Genomic DNA, 13,041 nt, shown 5'->3' on the forward strand with positions numbered 1-13,041 from the left:
AACAGAAGCTACAAAATCCAACAAGAGTGACTGGAACGGGATGAAGACCAGTCCTGGCTGAAGCCCTGCTGTCAGTGGGAACACACCCGAGTCCCCAAGTCCCTGCTCACCTTCCCAGCCCTCTCTCCTCTGCACACACGTGTCCCCAACGTGCCCAAGCCTTCTCTTTCATAGGAGAAGGGCTGAAGGAAACAAACGGCAGTGGCGGGTTGCGGCGGGGGGGTGGGGGGGGACGTTGGAAATAAGACCATGCGCATTTATCTGTATTTGGATTAAGGATATGGTTCACAAGCCACACAAAATTGAGACAAACTGGAAAACTCAAAGAAGAGTACCATATCTGCTCCCAGCCGCCTAGAACAAAAGATCACATGAAAGATCCAGAGGGTGAATTTCCACTGTGTCACCAGGCTGATCTGTACCTTTGAAACAGAACTGGGAGTCCACACTGATTTATTGTTTCTGTTGCGGTTCAGATATAGCCACGGCCTGGTCATAGCTATGTCTTTTGACCTTTTTGTCCCCTTCCCTGATGGCTCAGAGGGTAAAGCGTCTGTTTGCAATGCAGGAGACCCAGGTTCAATCCCTGGGTCGGGAAGATACCCTGGAGAAGGGAATGGCAACCCACTCCAGTATTCTTGCCTGGAGAATCCCATGGACAGAAGAGCCTGGCAGGCTACAGTCCATGGGGTCACAAAGAGTCAGACACGACTGAGCAATTTCACTTTCACTTTCTTTGTTCCCTTAAAATCTGTAACTGGGCTTCCCAGGTGGCTCAGTGGTAAAAGAATCTGCCTGCCGAGGAAGGACGCATGGATTTGATCCCTGGGTCAGGAAGATGCCCTGGAGGAGGAAATAACAACCCACTCCAGTATTCTTGCCTGGAGAATCCCATGGACAGAGGAGCCTGGTGGGCTACAGTCCTTGGGGTTGCAAGGAGTTGGACACAACTTAGTGACTAAACCACCACCCACCACCAGCAGCATGGAAGACTAAGATTTCCCTGCAACTTCCCCAACTGTCTCTCACACCAGCACAGCTGAGACCCGAATACAGGCGTGTTTCTAGAGGCTGGGAGAGAGGGGCCTCACTGTCCGGCAGAGCCAAACCCAGACCATGGATTCTGAAAACCTAAACCTAAGGCTGTGCCCAGGGACAGGTCAAGGCCCACTCCCAGCCCTTGGGAGCTGTTGAGAGGGTCCATCCACGCCTCTCTCCTACAAGGCAGCTCCCAGAAAGGAGGCTGACAAGGACGTGACCGTGTCTTTGGCTGCCCAATGTCAGCGCGTGCCCTAGATCGTCCCCATCCCCTTCCCATTTCTTTGAATCCTTCATTTACAATGCCGCTTGTTTTTCATGGTCTTAAAAAATAACCAAGACAGAAAAGGAGAGGTAGGTGAGCAGGGATGGGCAGGTTTACGGAGAACTCTCAAAATGCCAAGAACCCTCAGGATGATGGCTGGCCCCCACCCCCAACCCTCTGCACCTCCAGCTCCTCTGCAAGCCTGAGTCCTCTGGATACACTGTGCACAAGCCTCACAGGGGGCTGCTGGATGCAGGAAGGGCTTGTGAGGACCCCCGACATGCCGCCCCCCCCCCCCCACCTCTTTCCTTCTCTCCGAACTCAAGCACCTGGGCCTGAAAGGTGGCCGAGGAGGCTGGTGAGGCATTCAAGCTCCTGGAAAAGGTCGTCACTTTGCCCCCGCTCCGAAGGGGAAACAGGGATGGGGGTCAAAGAGCCTGTCGAACTAGAATGCTTTTCAATCCTTGTCCCCAGAGGTAGAATCATTTTGTCCAGTATCTGAAACGTAAGCTTCTTCTAGCTCTCGTCATTACAGTAACTCCTGCTGGCTAACCTCGCCCCTGCCCACCTCCACAACCCTCTGCCCCCCTGTGCGAGGGGCAGAGGGACCGCAAAACACAGGACAGCTGATGGCGCAGGTGGCGCCACAGCTGCTGCCCAGGATCACGCTCTGCTGTGTGCACGGCCTCCCCACATACACACCAGTACACATTACACAGCGGTGCCCAGAGGCACATTTACAGCGTGCGTGGGAGGCCCGGCCCGGGCCGCATCCTCGGGCGGGGTTCTGCCCCTGAATCCTGGGCTCTGGGGGTCCTGCGGCTGCTCTGCAGCCAGCCACCCTCGTCTCAGTGTTTGATCTCGAGGATGGAGGGGTTGTGGTCCAGGATGGCTAGGATGATCTTGTCCATGTACTGCCTCAGCCGAAAGTTGATCTCCTCCTGCTCCTTGAGGGCTTCCATGAGCTGGAGGGAACAAGAAAGCGAGGTCAGAGGCCAGGCGGGGGGCCGGGGTGTGGGCAGAGCCAGTGTCCCAACAAAACCAGCCTCAGAGCCTGGGCAGGGGGAAAGGTGCAGAGGCACAGGCCACACCCCCAGAGAGGCCCAGATCATTGGCCCATTTAGGGGAGCCCAGATGTGTGCGATGTTGCTGATAAAGGCAGAGAATGCTGGCCAGAGGCGCTTATAGTCAGGAGTGACACCCAATGTCCCAAGACCCTAAGACCACCAGCTGTTTCCTCTCGCCACCCCCAGTCCTGCCGCTGTCCTTCTCCAGGTCGACTCCTGCCGTGTCCATGGGATGCGCCTCTGCCCGCAGGCTGGTGCTCGGCTCATGTGGGCACTCAAGGCCAGGGGCCAGCTCCTGGCTGCGTGTCCCCAGCACAGGGTAAAGGGGTTCGGTGACTCGTGTTGAAATCTAACCTGGGTATCTTGGAGGCCTGATCTTTCATAACCATACCCCAGTGGGGCAGAAAGAGTGGGCTTTGGTGCTAGGGACCTGGGTTCCTCTCTCTCCGTAAGCTGGGTGATCTTGGGTGATCCTGGTCTCCCGATCTGTGACATGGAAGTGTTCAGAAAGCCTTCGTGTTCTCAGAAGATTAAATGAAGACATACTGCAAGCACGTGCCCCCCAAAACGCTAATATCCTTCTCCTGCTGGCTTGGGTCCAGGGGACATCCGGCCTCCCCTGGATCGCACACTGATGACATCAACGGGCCATTCTGGCACTCCCGACCAAGCGAATTCAAACTCTGCTCTGCTCCCAACCGCACTCTCCTCCCACCACATACAGGAAATTGGAGCAGGCTTAGCTCTGCCTCCTCTCACTGCTCTGCCCCATCACTCGGGGTCACTGCAGATGGGGACGCCCAGGGGGCCAGGCCCGGGCCTGCTTTTCCTGCCCCGGGGCAGGACTCACGGGCGAGGGCCAGGCTCCATGGCCAGAGCGTGTGGACATGTTACCTCATCGCGAGAGGCTGTGTCTATTTCCGCTGCCAGGGACTGGGCTTTGGTCTGGGTGGCAAAGAGGTTCTTGGCTTCGTAGAGGCTGAGGCTCAAGATTTGTCCATTCAAGTCATCATTCTGATCTCGCAGCTTGTGATTCTCCTGCAGAGGGGGACACAGGCAACTCTGACTCCCACCGGGACCCACTGCTCCGCGTCCATGGCCTCCTGACCATGCCCCAGGGTGTGCGTCACTGGCCAGTCCAGGACACCCACAGATGACCTGGCCTCTGCTGGGCTCCAGGGCGAGGAGGGCTGGGTCCTGAGGGGCTTGGGGTCCTGAGGAGGAGTTACAGCCTTGCTCAGGGAGCCAGGTTTCCAGGGAGGAGCATGGCTCCAGACCACCCCTTCTTCCCTGGGGGTGGGTGAGCCGGAAGAGGGGCCCCAGAGGACACTGCCCACTCAGTGGCTCCTTCTCCAACACTGGCCCTTGGTGAGGGAAAGTGATGCTCTGGGTCCCTGGGGTGGCAGGTCAGCTCGTCTCCTTGGCTCCTCCTGCAGTCGGGCTCAGGAATCCTGCTCTGGGGAGTTCTTTCCAGGGTGCCCTCGGCTCCTGTGTGCCTCCTGCCCAGAGCCAGCTGACCAGCCCCATGCTCTAGCTTTTGCCTCAAGGCTCCTACCTGCTCACATCTGGGACCCCAGGCGCCCCCTTGTGGCTGAGAAGGGCTGGGGTTTAGGACTGCTGTGGGACGGGGACCTTGAGGAGCTGCCCCACAGGGATAATTAATTCTGCAGGGTCTCTGAGCACCCTCAGGCCCCCGTTGGGTCACTGCCCCTCCTGATCCTGCTTCCCCCACCCCCAAGGGCGGCCCAGTCACAGGAGAGCGTCCAGGAACCCTCTGAAATGGACTCTTGGGCTCGGGGTAGGAGACACTGATGTGTAGCTGAGTGAGGTTTCCTTCTCCCACGTGCCCAGGACAGAAGACTGGTGTCTGTTTCCCGTCATGGATGCTGAGCAGAGACCGACCCTGGGGTTTCCACCCACCTCGTCTGAGCTGTGAGAAAGGGCTGAGCGGGCCTGATGATCAAGGTGTCGCGAGGAGCAGGCAACTAGTTACAAGGGAAAAGGAGGCGCTCCGACGCTCAGCCCTGAACAGGAGACGCACCCCGAGGGGACCCGGACACCTCGTGCCCTGGGATGGGGGCTCCCGGGGCCTACCTGCTTGAGCCGCTTGACCTCGTGCTCCAACTCGACCTCTCGGGCCCTGGCGTTGAACTCGCCGAGGCTGGAGGACGAGCTGCGGCCCCTGCCCGGCCGCTCGCAGTCCAGCTTGTACATCTGCAGGTGCTCCAGCTCCTTCCGCAAGTCCTCGATGAGCTGCGGGGGAAAGAGGCCGGTTGGCAGGAGCACGGATGCGGGGGGCTGGTGGGGTGGGGTAGGGTGGGGCGCCCTGGAGCCCACCGACCCACCTCCTGTGTCGCCTCCCGCTCCTTCTGGAACTCGAGGCGGTTGTGCCGCAGCTTGTCCATCATGCGCTTGTACAGGTCCATCTCATCCTTGAGCCGCAGGCTGGTGTCCTCCAGCCGGTCTGACATGCGCTGCCGCTCCTGCAGCCAGGGAGACCGGGGCAAGGGGAGAGTTCCCAGGGGGCCCGCTGCGCCCTGGGGGGCTTTGCTGGGGGCCTGGGGCAGCTACCTCGACAAACAGGCAATCAGACCAGCCCGGAGGACAGAGCCCTCCAAGGCACGAATTAAAGAAACAGCTAGACCCCTAATTCTAGAGCTGCAATAAGAAAAGCCTCAGGTCTCCACAGTCCTTCAATGATGCCAGATGGATTTGAATAGAAGGTAAGAGTCCAAACAGAATCTGGCCTCTTTCTCCTTATTTTCCCCCATAATACAGAGAAACGTATTCACTGTACAACATTTGGAAAATCAGAAATATGCAAAGACAAACTATTTGTATTTTGTTCCCTTTTTTTTTTTGGCTAGGGCAATGAGAATTTCAGAAACTAGAAACCGAAAGGCCAGCAATAGCCAACACGGCCTCTCTGTGGATTCAGCTCAAGATCCAAGTCTGAGCAATGCCTGAACCTAACGCTCACCTCATCCAGCTTCTCTGTTTGTGACTTGAGCCGAGTCACCGTTGTTCTAAGCTCGGTGTTTTCTTCCTCTAATTGCTGCACTCTGGGGAAAGGAGGACAAGAATGTCAGAAATGGAGGTTATCTCACAGCCTGACAGTCTGTAGCAATTCTCAGCTCCCTAGAGGAAGGAAGATACCAGAAAATGAGAGAGAGAGAATATGAATAATTGTTCCAAATGGTAGTATGGCTGTGAGCTCCCTGTCATCCAAGGCAAAATGATAAAGATCCTGAATTACTATCATCTTTGAATAAAAGGAAAAACTCACTTGGGAATGAATAAGAGCACAGGGTTCTTTGTACATACGTGCTTAGGGCCTGAAACACCCCATGGAGGGAGAGGCAGCAGTGGTATTTTTCTGCTAAATGGAGAATCCTCCTGCGGTGTCCATGGCGGGGCCCTCCTGTGAGGATCCACAGTTTGAAGGCAACGAACGCACCATACTTGGTTTTCGCTCTCCCCTGGGGCTCTTCCCTTGGCGTGTTCTCTGACGCCCACGGGCAGTGGTTCTGACCCTCTAACCCTCTGTGCTAGTGTTCACAAGGGGGTGTCCAGGTCGATTTTACGTGACCCAAAAAGGGGCCGGTGAGCGGGGCCGCCAGCCAGTGGCCCTGGGGGTGCTGGGCCATTCCCAGCAGGGCGTTCCCTCTCCTTCCCACTGCTGCATCCTCCTTGGATGGAGGGCTCCTTGGCCCCAGGTGTCCACTGGGCTCCCCAGGAGAAAAAAACCCCTCTCCAGGGCTTGAGGGGATCTCAGACCTGCCCCCACCTACCTGAGGAGGCCGCCTCACGTGAGGCACAGAGCACCCGAGGGAACAGCGCCCCCTGGAGTCAGGCAAAGGGCCGGCCTCCTGGGCCCGCACAGCCACCTGCATCCCAGCCGCCTCTCAGCCAGCCGACTGGCCGGCTGTCAGAGCAGGCAGAGGACGTGATGCTGAATGAGGGACCAGGCTCATTAAGAAACAGGTGCAAAACAGCAGCTTCTAGAACATGAGTGGACAATTCAGGGAAATTGGCGGGGCGGGGTGTCTCTGATTGCATGGAGGTTTGGCCCGCCCAGTCCCCTTTGGGCCTGCTTGACCCTGCCAGCCGTGAGGTGAGAAGTGAGAAACCACCTCCCACCCCAGGCTGGGCAGGGCAGACTCGCCAAGGCTCAGCTCAGAGCCTGGGGCAGCAAGGGGCCTGAGGGGAAGGGGGGCAGCCATCCACTGTGTCAGGGGCCCAGGAGGGCCTCTGGCCTGGGTCGGGGGAGAGGGCCTTGGACATCCTCAGAGTCCCCACCTAGGTGCAGTGGTCAGCTGTGCCGCAGCCCATCTGCCTTCCTGCTCACTCTACGGGGAGGCTGACGGATGGATATTGAGGCCCAGGAAGAGACAGAGGACGTCCAACGTCACAGAGCTAGCGGGTGACCACGCCAGGCCCCCAGGTCGTCCTCCCCTGCCTCCCTCCGGTGCAAACAGCTGTGGCTCAGGCCCAGGGGCAGCCCTGCACAGCCTCTGCCCCCGGGTCGCCGGGTCAGGGCTCCCTAGTGTTCAGGGGCGGGGAGAACCCAACAGCAGGGGGCGCTCCAAGCCTGGACAGCAGACCCAGCCCAGGACTCAGGGCAAGACCAGTGTGTGCATATTCCCTTAACCTATGCTCTGCTGCTGCTGCTAAGTCGCTTCAGTCATGTCAGACTCTGTGCGACCCCATAGACGGCAGCCCACCAGGCTCCCCCATCCCTGGGATTCTCCCAGCAAGAACACTGAGGATAAAGCATCACTTCCAGTTGGACCTACTATGAAAAATGTTACTTTGCACATTCTTTTACCTGCTTCCTAGAGAACACGCCCAGGCGTTCAGGTATCAAAAGGAGAACTGTTAGGACCAGAGGCTTCCCTGTGGGCTGTTTTCCCATCTAAATAATGGGACTGAATCTGCCCGCAGAGGCATCAGAGGGACCCACCTGGTGGTGAGCAGCTCGATCTCCGTGCTGCGCTCGCGCTCCAGCTTGCTGTAGGCCTCGCGGTGACGCCTCGCCTCCTCCTCCAGGGCCTGCTCGGCCGTGGTCTCCTGATCCTTCACCATCTCCTCCAGCTCGTGCACCCTGCGGAGAGGCATGCGGGCCCAGTGCAGGGCCAGCTCTCGTGGCCTCACTCTCCTCCCCTCAACCTAGGCTGCGACCAAGGGGAGCCCCGGACCCCACGTCACGGACAACCCAACTGTGGGCTGGTAGCTCTACTGACAGATGAACAGGGGACCCTGCAGAAGCTAAGGAGAGGCGGGCCAGCCACGCGTGCCACCGAAGGGCGGTGCCGGCAGTCAGTCCAGAGGGGAGAAGCGGGTCTCCTAGGGCAGCACGGAGAGGGCCGGCCTCACTGCAGCCGGATCAAACAGCCCAGAGGCCTCGCCTCCTCTTTTCACTCCCTCCCTTCCAGGACGGGATGCCTCTGATCAACAGTTCAGCTCACTGGGCACCTTGACTGCAAACATGGGCACGTCCTGGCCGGTGGTGAGCACGCCAGAGCTGGGGAAGGCCTGGCACCACTGTGGACCTTCTAACCCTGTGACTCGTGGCCAGGATGGTGTACCACTCCGGGACATGACCCTCTGGGAGGCTGACCCTCTGGGCTGCACAAGAGGACCTGTCTTTGAGTCCTCCAAGGTTGAGGACCAGACCCTGGGTGGGGATCAGTTTACCAAGTTTCAGGAGGGTTATACTCTACACACACCACCTCATCAAGTTGTGTTCAGTGGGCCTCTGTCGGGGGGAGGGCACAGCAATGCCTGGACCCCTCCCACAGGTGGCAGGTGTGAGCCCGACTCCCACCAGCCTCTCCCTCTGTAAAGCTTGTCCCCCGGAACGGAGCCAGGCTCTCATTGTTGCAGGACAGAGATAGGAAATGGGTCTCAACTTCCACCTTTGACCCGAGCTGGGGCTGCAGACCTGGAGGGCCGAGGTCAAGCTCTGTCTTCCTGGCCCCTAAAGACCTGTCCCCCTGGGCGCCCAACATGGGCGGGGCCGACAGCAAGGTGCTGACAGGTCACAGGCCCACCGAGCTAGAAGGACACGCAGGTCACCCCCGCCCCGACCTCCCCCGGGGCCGTCGCGGCCGAGGCCGGCCTGACCTGTGCACCAGCTGTGTATTCTCCTGCTTCAGCTTGCTCTTCAGGTCCCCGTTGGTCAGGCTGTCGTTCTCCAGCTCTGTCACCTTTTTTTCCAGGAAGCTCACCTACCATAAGGGGGTGGCGGAGAAAACCTTTGAGTCCACAGGACAGAGAACCTAACGATGGTGAGACTGAGGCCAGGACCCCCACTGGTGTGTGAAGAGGAGTCATGTTGGGGTGGGGATGGGATGGATGTGTCCAGGTGGTCGGGGCTGCCTACCCCCAACTCCTGGGTCTTCCACGTCCCCAGGCAGTACCTCGGAGCACCCCAACCCCACCCCAGGGGGCACGCGTGGCGAGTCCCGTCTGCCCACGCCCGCCCTGGCGCACCTTCTCCGTGATGTCGTTGTCACAGGAGTCAATGCTGTCCCGGAACAGGTCCTCGGTGCTGCCGTTGCTGCTGCTAAAGTTGCTGCTGTGCATGAGCTGCCTGGGGGTGGTGTGGTGGGGGGGAAATGCATGTCTGTGCATGAGCTGCCTGGTGGGGAGGGGGAGGCCTGTCCTGCTGCAGGGGCCTTGGGGAGACTGGGGTTCAGACTCAGCCTATGGGCTGGGGGAACACCCCAGACCGCTGGGAGAGTACCAGGAACCCCTCTGAGGAGGCTGCCCTCCCTCAGTCAGGGGAGCAAAGTGGCCTGACCCCTGACCGCAAGAGATCGCTTTGCCCAGAGGACAGCAGACAAGCTGGAATGGCCCTCCTGAGCCCGGTAGACGTGGTCAGTCCACCAGGGACTTTCCTCCTGCTCCCTGTGCTCACTGGGGGGCCAGCTAAAAGGTGACGTGGGACCCAGCTAGTGGAGGCACCCTCCCCCAGCCCCACCTCCTGAGCCCCTTCCACCTGGGAACCACCCCAATGAGGCGGCTGGGCACCACAATCCGGGAAGAGGGCCTGGGCCCCCCGAGGCCACCCAGCCCCCTAACCAAGCTGACTCCTGCTATGTCACTGGGGACCCAGGTGTGGGTAGGGGGACAGAAACCCATCCAGGATGTGCACGACAATGGGCTAGTGAGTGGGACTGAAAAGGGGCCACGGCTGTCCAGGTGACCCCTTACCTGAGGCAAAAACCCCCTCTGCTCCCCAGCGGCCCCTACCTCCCACTCTGTGCCAGGCAGCAGCCGGGGTCTCAGCCAAGACGCCGCCTCACCCCAGCGCCTGGACCCTTGCTGCAGCTGCCAGGGCCCCGGGTGCGGACCTGGGCGAGTCTGCGGGAGAGCTGGTGTAGGACCTGGCGGGCCCAGGAGCAGAGGGACCAGCTCCAGGGGAGACCCTCACGCCCCATCTCTGTCAGCGGGAAGCCCAGGGCCTCTGCTGGTAGGGCCGCCCGCTCCAGAGCACAGGGAAGCACATGGAGTGTGGGGTGGACTGTGTCTCTCAGGGCACCCCTGGGGTGCCTGCCAGAGGCAGGGGCAGCTGCGGGTTCAGAGGCTGTACCCTGCCGGGAGGGACACCAGGTAGGCCAGGGAGGAGCCCAGCCCTTCTTTCCTGGAAGTGGATCGTCCGTCCGCTGCCTGCACTGCCCTGGGACGCCTCATCCCCTCTGTGCGTCCAGCCACATGCAGGGCACTGGCTGGGTCTGAGTTGCTGGCACAGAGTTGGCCACCGTGGCAGCAGGAGTGTAGTGCAAGAGGACAGCATTCAACCTGCGCTACCCTGCTCAGGTGGTAAAGAATCTGCCTGAAATGCAGGAGACCGGGGTTCGATTCCTGGGCCGAGAAGATGCCCCAGGGGAAGGCGTGGCAACCCATTCTACTATTCTTGCATGGAGAATCCCATGGACAGAGGAGCCTGGTGGGGTACAGTCCATGGGGTCACAAGAGTTGGACACGACTGAGTGACACACACACACATACACACCCCCGGGGGGGGACCTTACCGTCCGAAGGCCGTGCTGGAGATCTTCCGATTGGGGCTACACAGAGAGACAGAGAGAGAGAGAGAAGGCCACTGAGAGAGAGAGAAGGCCACTGAACAGAGGGGCCTCTAGCCCACTGCTTCCTCTGCCCTGGCCACAGAATACGCAAATGCAGGCGAGGCTTTGTTCTGCCCACTGAAGGGAATTTACACGTCAGCTTGGCCCTCAGAACTGCCCCTGATCACCTGCCAGGAGAGAGTGGGGCCCCCAGTCACCGACCAGGGGAGAGGGGGGGCCCCAGTCACAGACCAGGAGAGGGGGGGGGCCCCAGTCACTGCCAGGAGAGGGTGGGGGGCCCCAGTCACCGACCAGGAGAGGGTGGGGGCCCCCGCCCCGATGCTTCTTCCCCGGGTTCCCCCCCGCTGGTCCCCGGGGCCACACCTGTTGGCCTTCAGGCTCTTGAGCCGGGCTTCCAGGTCGTTGAGCAGGCTGATTTTCTTGCAGCACTGGGAGCAGTAGACGTCCACAGGCTCGCTGTCGTATGCGTGCCGCATCTTTCGCGGCGTCTGCCCCGCGCTGGGTCGTAAGAAGGAAAAAGGTTCACCTTCGGAACCGCTGTCCAGTTCGGTGCCCCATCCCACTGAGCTTATTACTAGGTTCTCTGAAACCTGTAAGCTGTGTGCGTGTGTGTGTGTGCGCGCGTGCGTGTGTGTGTGGGGTGGGGGTGGGGGTGTGGGGGTGTGGGTGTGTGTGTGTGGGTGTGGGTGTGGGGGTGGGGGTGTGTGGGTGTGTGTGTGTGTGTGGGTGGGTGGAACTACAACAGTAGAGCTCCCTCTTCCAGTGCTCTCAAAGACAGGAAGCCAAAGAGTTGTACCCATTTCACAGAGGAGGAAACTGACAGTTAATGTCAGAGTAAGCAATGACTCAGCTGCGTGGGAAGGTATCAACATGCCACTTGGCGTCTGCAGCCCCTCAGGCTGGTTAATTTGGTTTCTTCCCCAAGATAGAAGGAAGGAGGAATTCCAGACCCCCAACCCCCAGCCCCCTGCAGGATTCAGAGGCAGTTCCTGCCCATCTACAGGAGCAGAGCCCAGTTAGTTCATGGCTCTGCCTGCCGAAACCCCCCGGGATGAGGCAGGATTGGTTCTGCCACTTTTCCTGGATCCCAAAGGCCGCTGTAGACTGAGGGGCCACCTGGAGGACACTGACGACCCCAGGTCCGAGTAGACGTTGGTCCTGGTCTCGTCGTCCGGGCAGGGGCTGCCGGGGGCACAGTCCACATCATCCGCCTCCCCGTAGTCCTCAAACTGCTCCTCGTTGCTGATGAGCGAGGTGGTGGAGTGCGTGGACAGGTCTGACGTGGTCATGGACGGAGGGTGGCCCAGGGACCTGAGTGCAGGACAAGGGCCAGCTGCGAACCGGGGGGGCGCCACAGCCCGTGGCGGACAGGCAGGCCAGGACACCAGGACCCTGACGATGAAGCCTGTCCTCCTGCCCCGGTTAAGTACACTCTGGGGATCGTGTCCTAAGGGAAACATCTCATCACAGAAAGTTTCTGCTCCAGAGATGCTCAAATCCACATTTCCACAGGGCAGCAAAACACTGCTTACAACTCAATGGCTTATTGAAGCAACACTGAAATGGCTATTAAATGATAGCATGTATCAGTAAATGAAATGATCACATAAACTGTGGACTCTCAAACTGTTGCGGAAAGGTTTGTTAAAAAAAAAAAAAATTGGCAATAATGTGGAAAAATTAAAACTCAAAGCTTTTTTTAATTTAAAAAAATTAAAAAATTAAAACTAAAAGCTAAACTTAAAAACATTTTTTTAAAGTTTTCCCAGGTAGCACTAAGCGGTAAAGAATCCACCTGCAACCCGCTCCAGTATTCTTGCCTGGAAAATTCCATGGACAGAGGAGCCTGGCATGGTTACAGTCCATGAGGCGGAAAAGAGTCGGGCATGACTGAGCACACACACGCAAAATTTAAACCAACAATGAAACAAAAGAGGTAAAATTTTAAGCATAAAAGCCTAAGCATGAGACGGGTTCTACACAGAAGAAGGAAAAGCAGGAAGTGAAAATATTTAAACGGCAATCGGGCTTGGGGTGTGGAGAGTGGCGCCATCAGTAAAGTGAGTTACCTGCCCTTCATTCTCACTTTTTCTCCCTTTTTCAAGCTGCGTAAGTGCTCATGTTCCAACAATGAATGAGGTTTTTAAAATAACAATGAGTTACGAGGCAGGATGCGTCTCCTATGTTTATAGGGAGGAATTCTTGTCCAAAGAAGCCTGACGCCACAGATCACGGGTCAGAGACCCTGGGTCTCTCACAGGTGACCCAGGGTGGCCTGGGGCGGTGTCAGGGGGCTGGCTGCACCTGCTCTGCAACCTAAGAACAAAGAAGTACAGCTAGCACATCACCTGGCAGAACAGATCTTCCCTTGAGTCACTGGGTGGTAGCTGCTCATTAACTAGGATCTCTCCACCCTCTAAGACTCCACACTCAAAACTGGGAAACAGTGATCCAGGCATCACAGCCTTAATGACAGGGTGACAAAGATCAAGTCTTTTGGTACCCTCACCCTATTTATTTACTTATTTATCTGCCCTCCGGTTCCTTAGGGCCTGGGGCTGCATTTGTCACATTC

The 13,041-nt window shown here is 58.4% G+C and overlaps 1 protein-coding gene across 6 annotated transcripts in view; it reads right to left on the minus strand.

Annotated features, from left to right (window-relative positions):
- Nucleotides 1-250: 250 nt before the first annotated feature.
- The window catches only part of RAB11FIP4 (RAB11 family interacting protein 4), a 104,775-nt gene continuing 91,984 nt past the window's right edge, over nt 251-13,041 (minus strand). For all 6 annotated transcript variants that reach the window (XM_069602893.1, XM_069602898.1, XM_069602897.1 and 3 more), the window contains 11 exons: nt 11,583-11,777; nt 10,830-10,964; nt 10,410-10,445; nt 8,866-8,965; nt 8,497-8,600; nt 7,334-7,474; nt 5,351-5,432; nt 4,716-4,853; nt 4,465-4,623; nt 3,265-3,408; nt 251-2,268 (listed from right to left, as the gene is read on the minus strand). In XM_069602893.1, coding sequence (XP_069458994.1) covers nt 2,152-2,268; nt 3,265-3,408; nt 4,465-4,623; nt 4,716-4,853; nt 5,351-5,432; nt 7,334-7,474; nt 8,497-8,600; nt 8,866-8,965; nt 10,410-10,445; nt 10,830-10,964; nt 11,583-11,777 — 1,351 coding nt within the window. In that variant the 3' untranslated portion in view covers nt 251-2,151. The remainder of the gene's footprint in view (nt 2,269-3,264; nt 3,409-4,464; nt 4,624-4,715; nt 4,854-5,350; nt 5,433-7,333; nt 7,475-8,496; nt 8,601-8,865; nt 8,966-10,409; nt 10,446-10,829; nt 10,965-11,582; nt 11,778-13,041) is intronic.

This window comes from Ovis canadensis, chromosome 11 (genome assembly GCF_042477335.2).
Source record: "Ovis canadensis isolate MfBH-ARS-UI-01 breed Bighorn chromosome 11, ARS-UI_OviCan_v2, whole genome shotgun sequence".
In the NCBI taxonomy this organism is placed as follows: domain Eukaryota; kingdom Metazoa; phylum Chordata; class Mammalia; order Artiodactyla; family Bovidae; genus Ovis; species Ovis canadensis.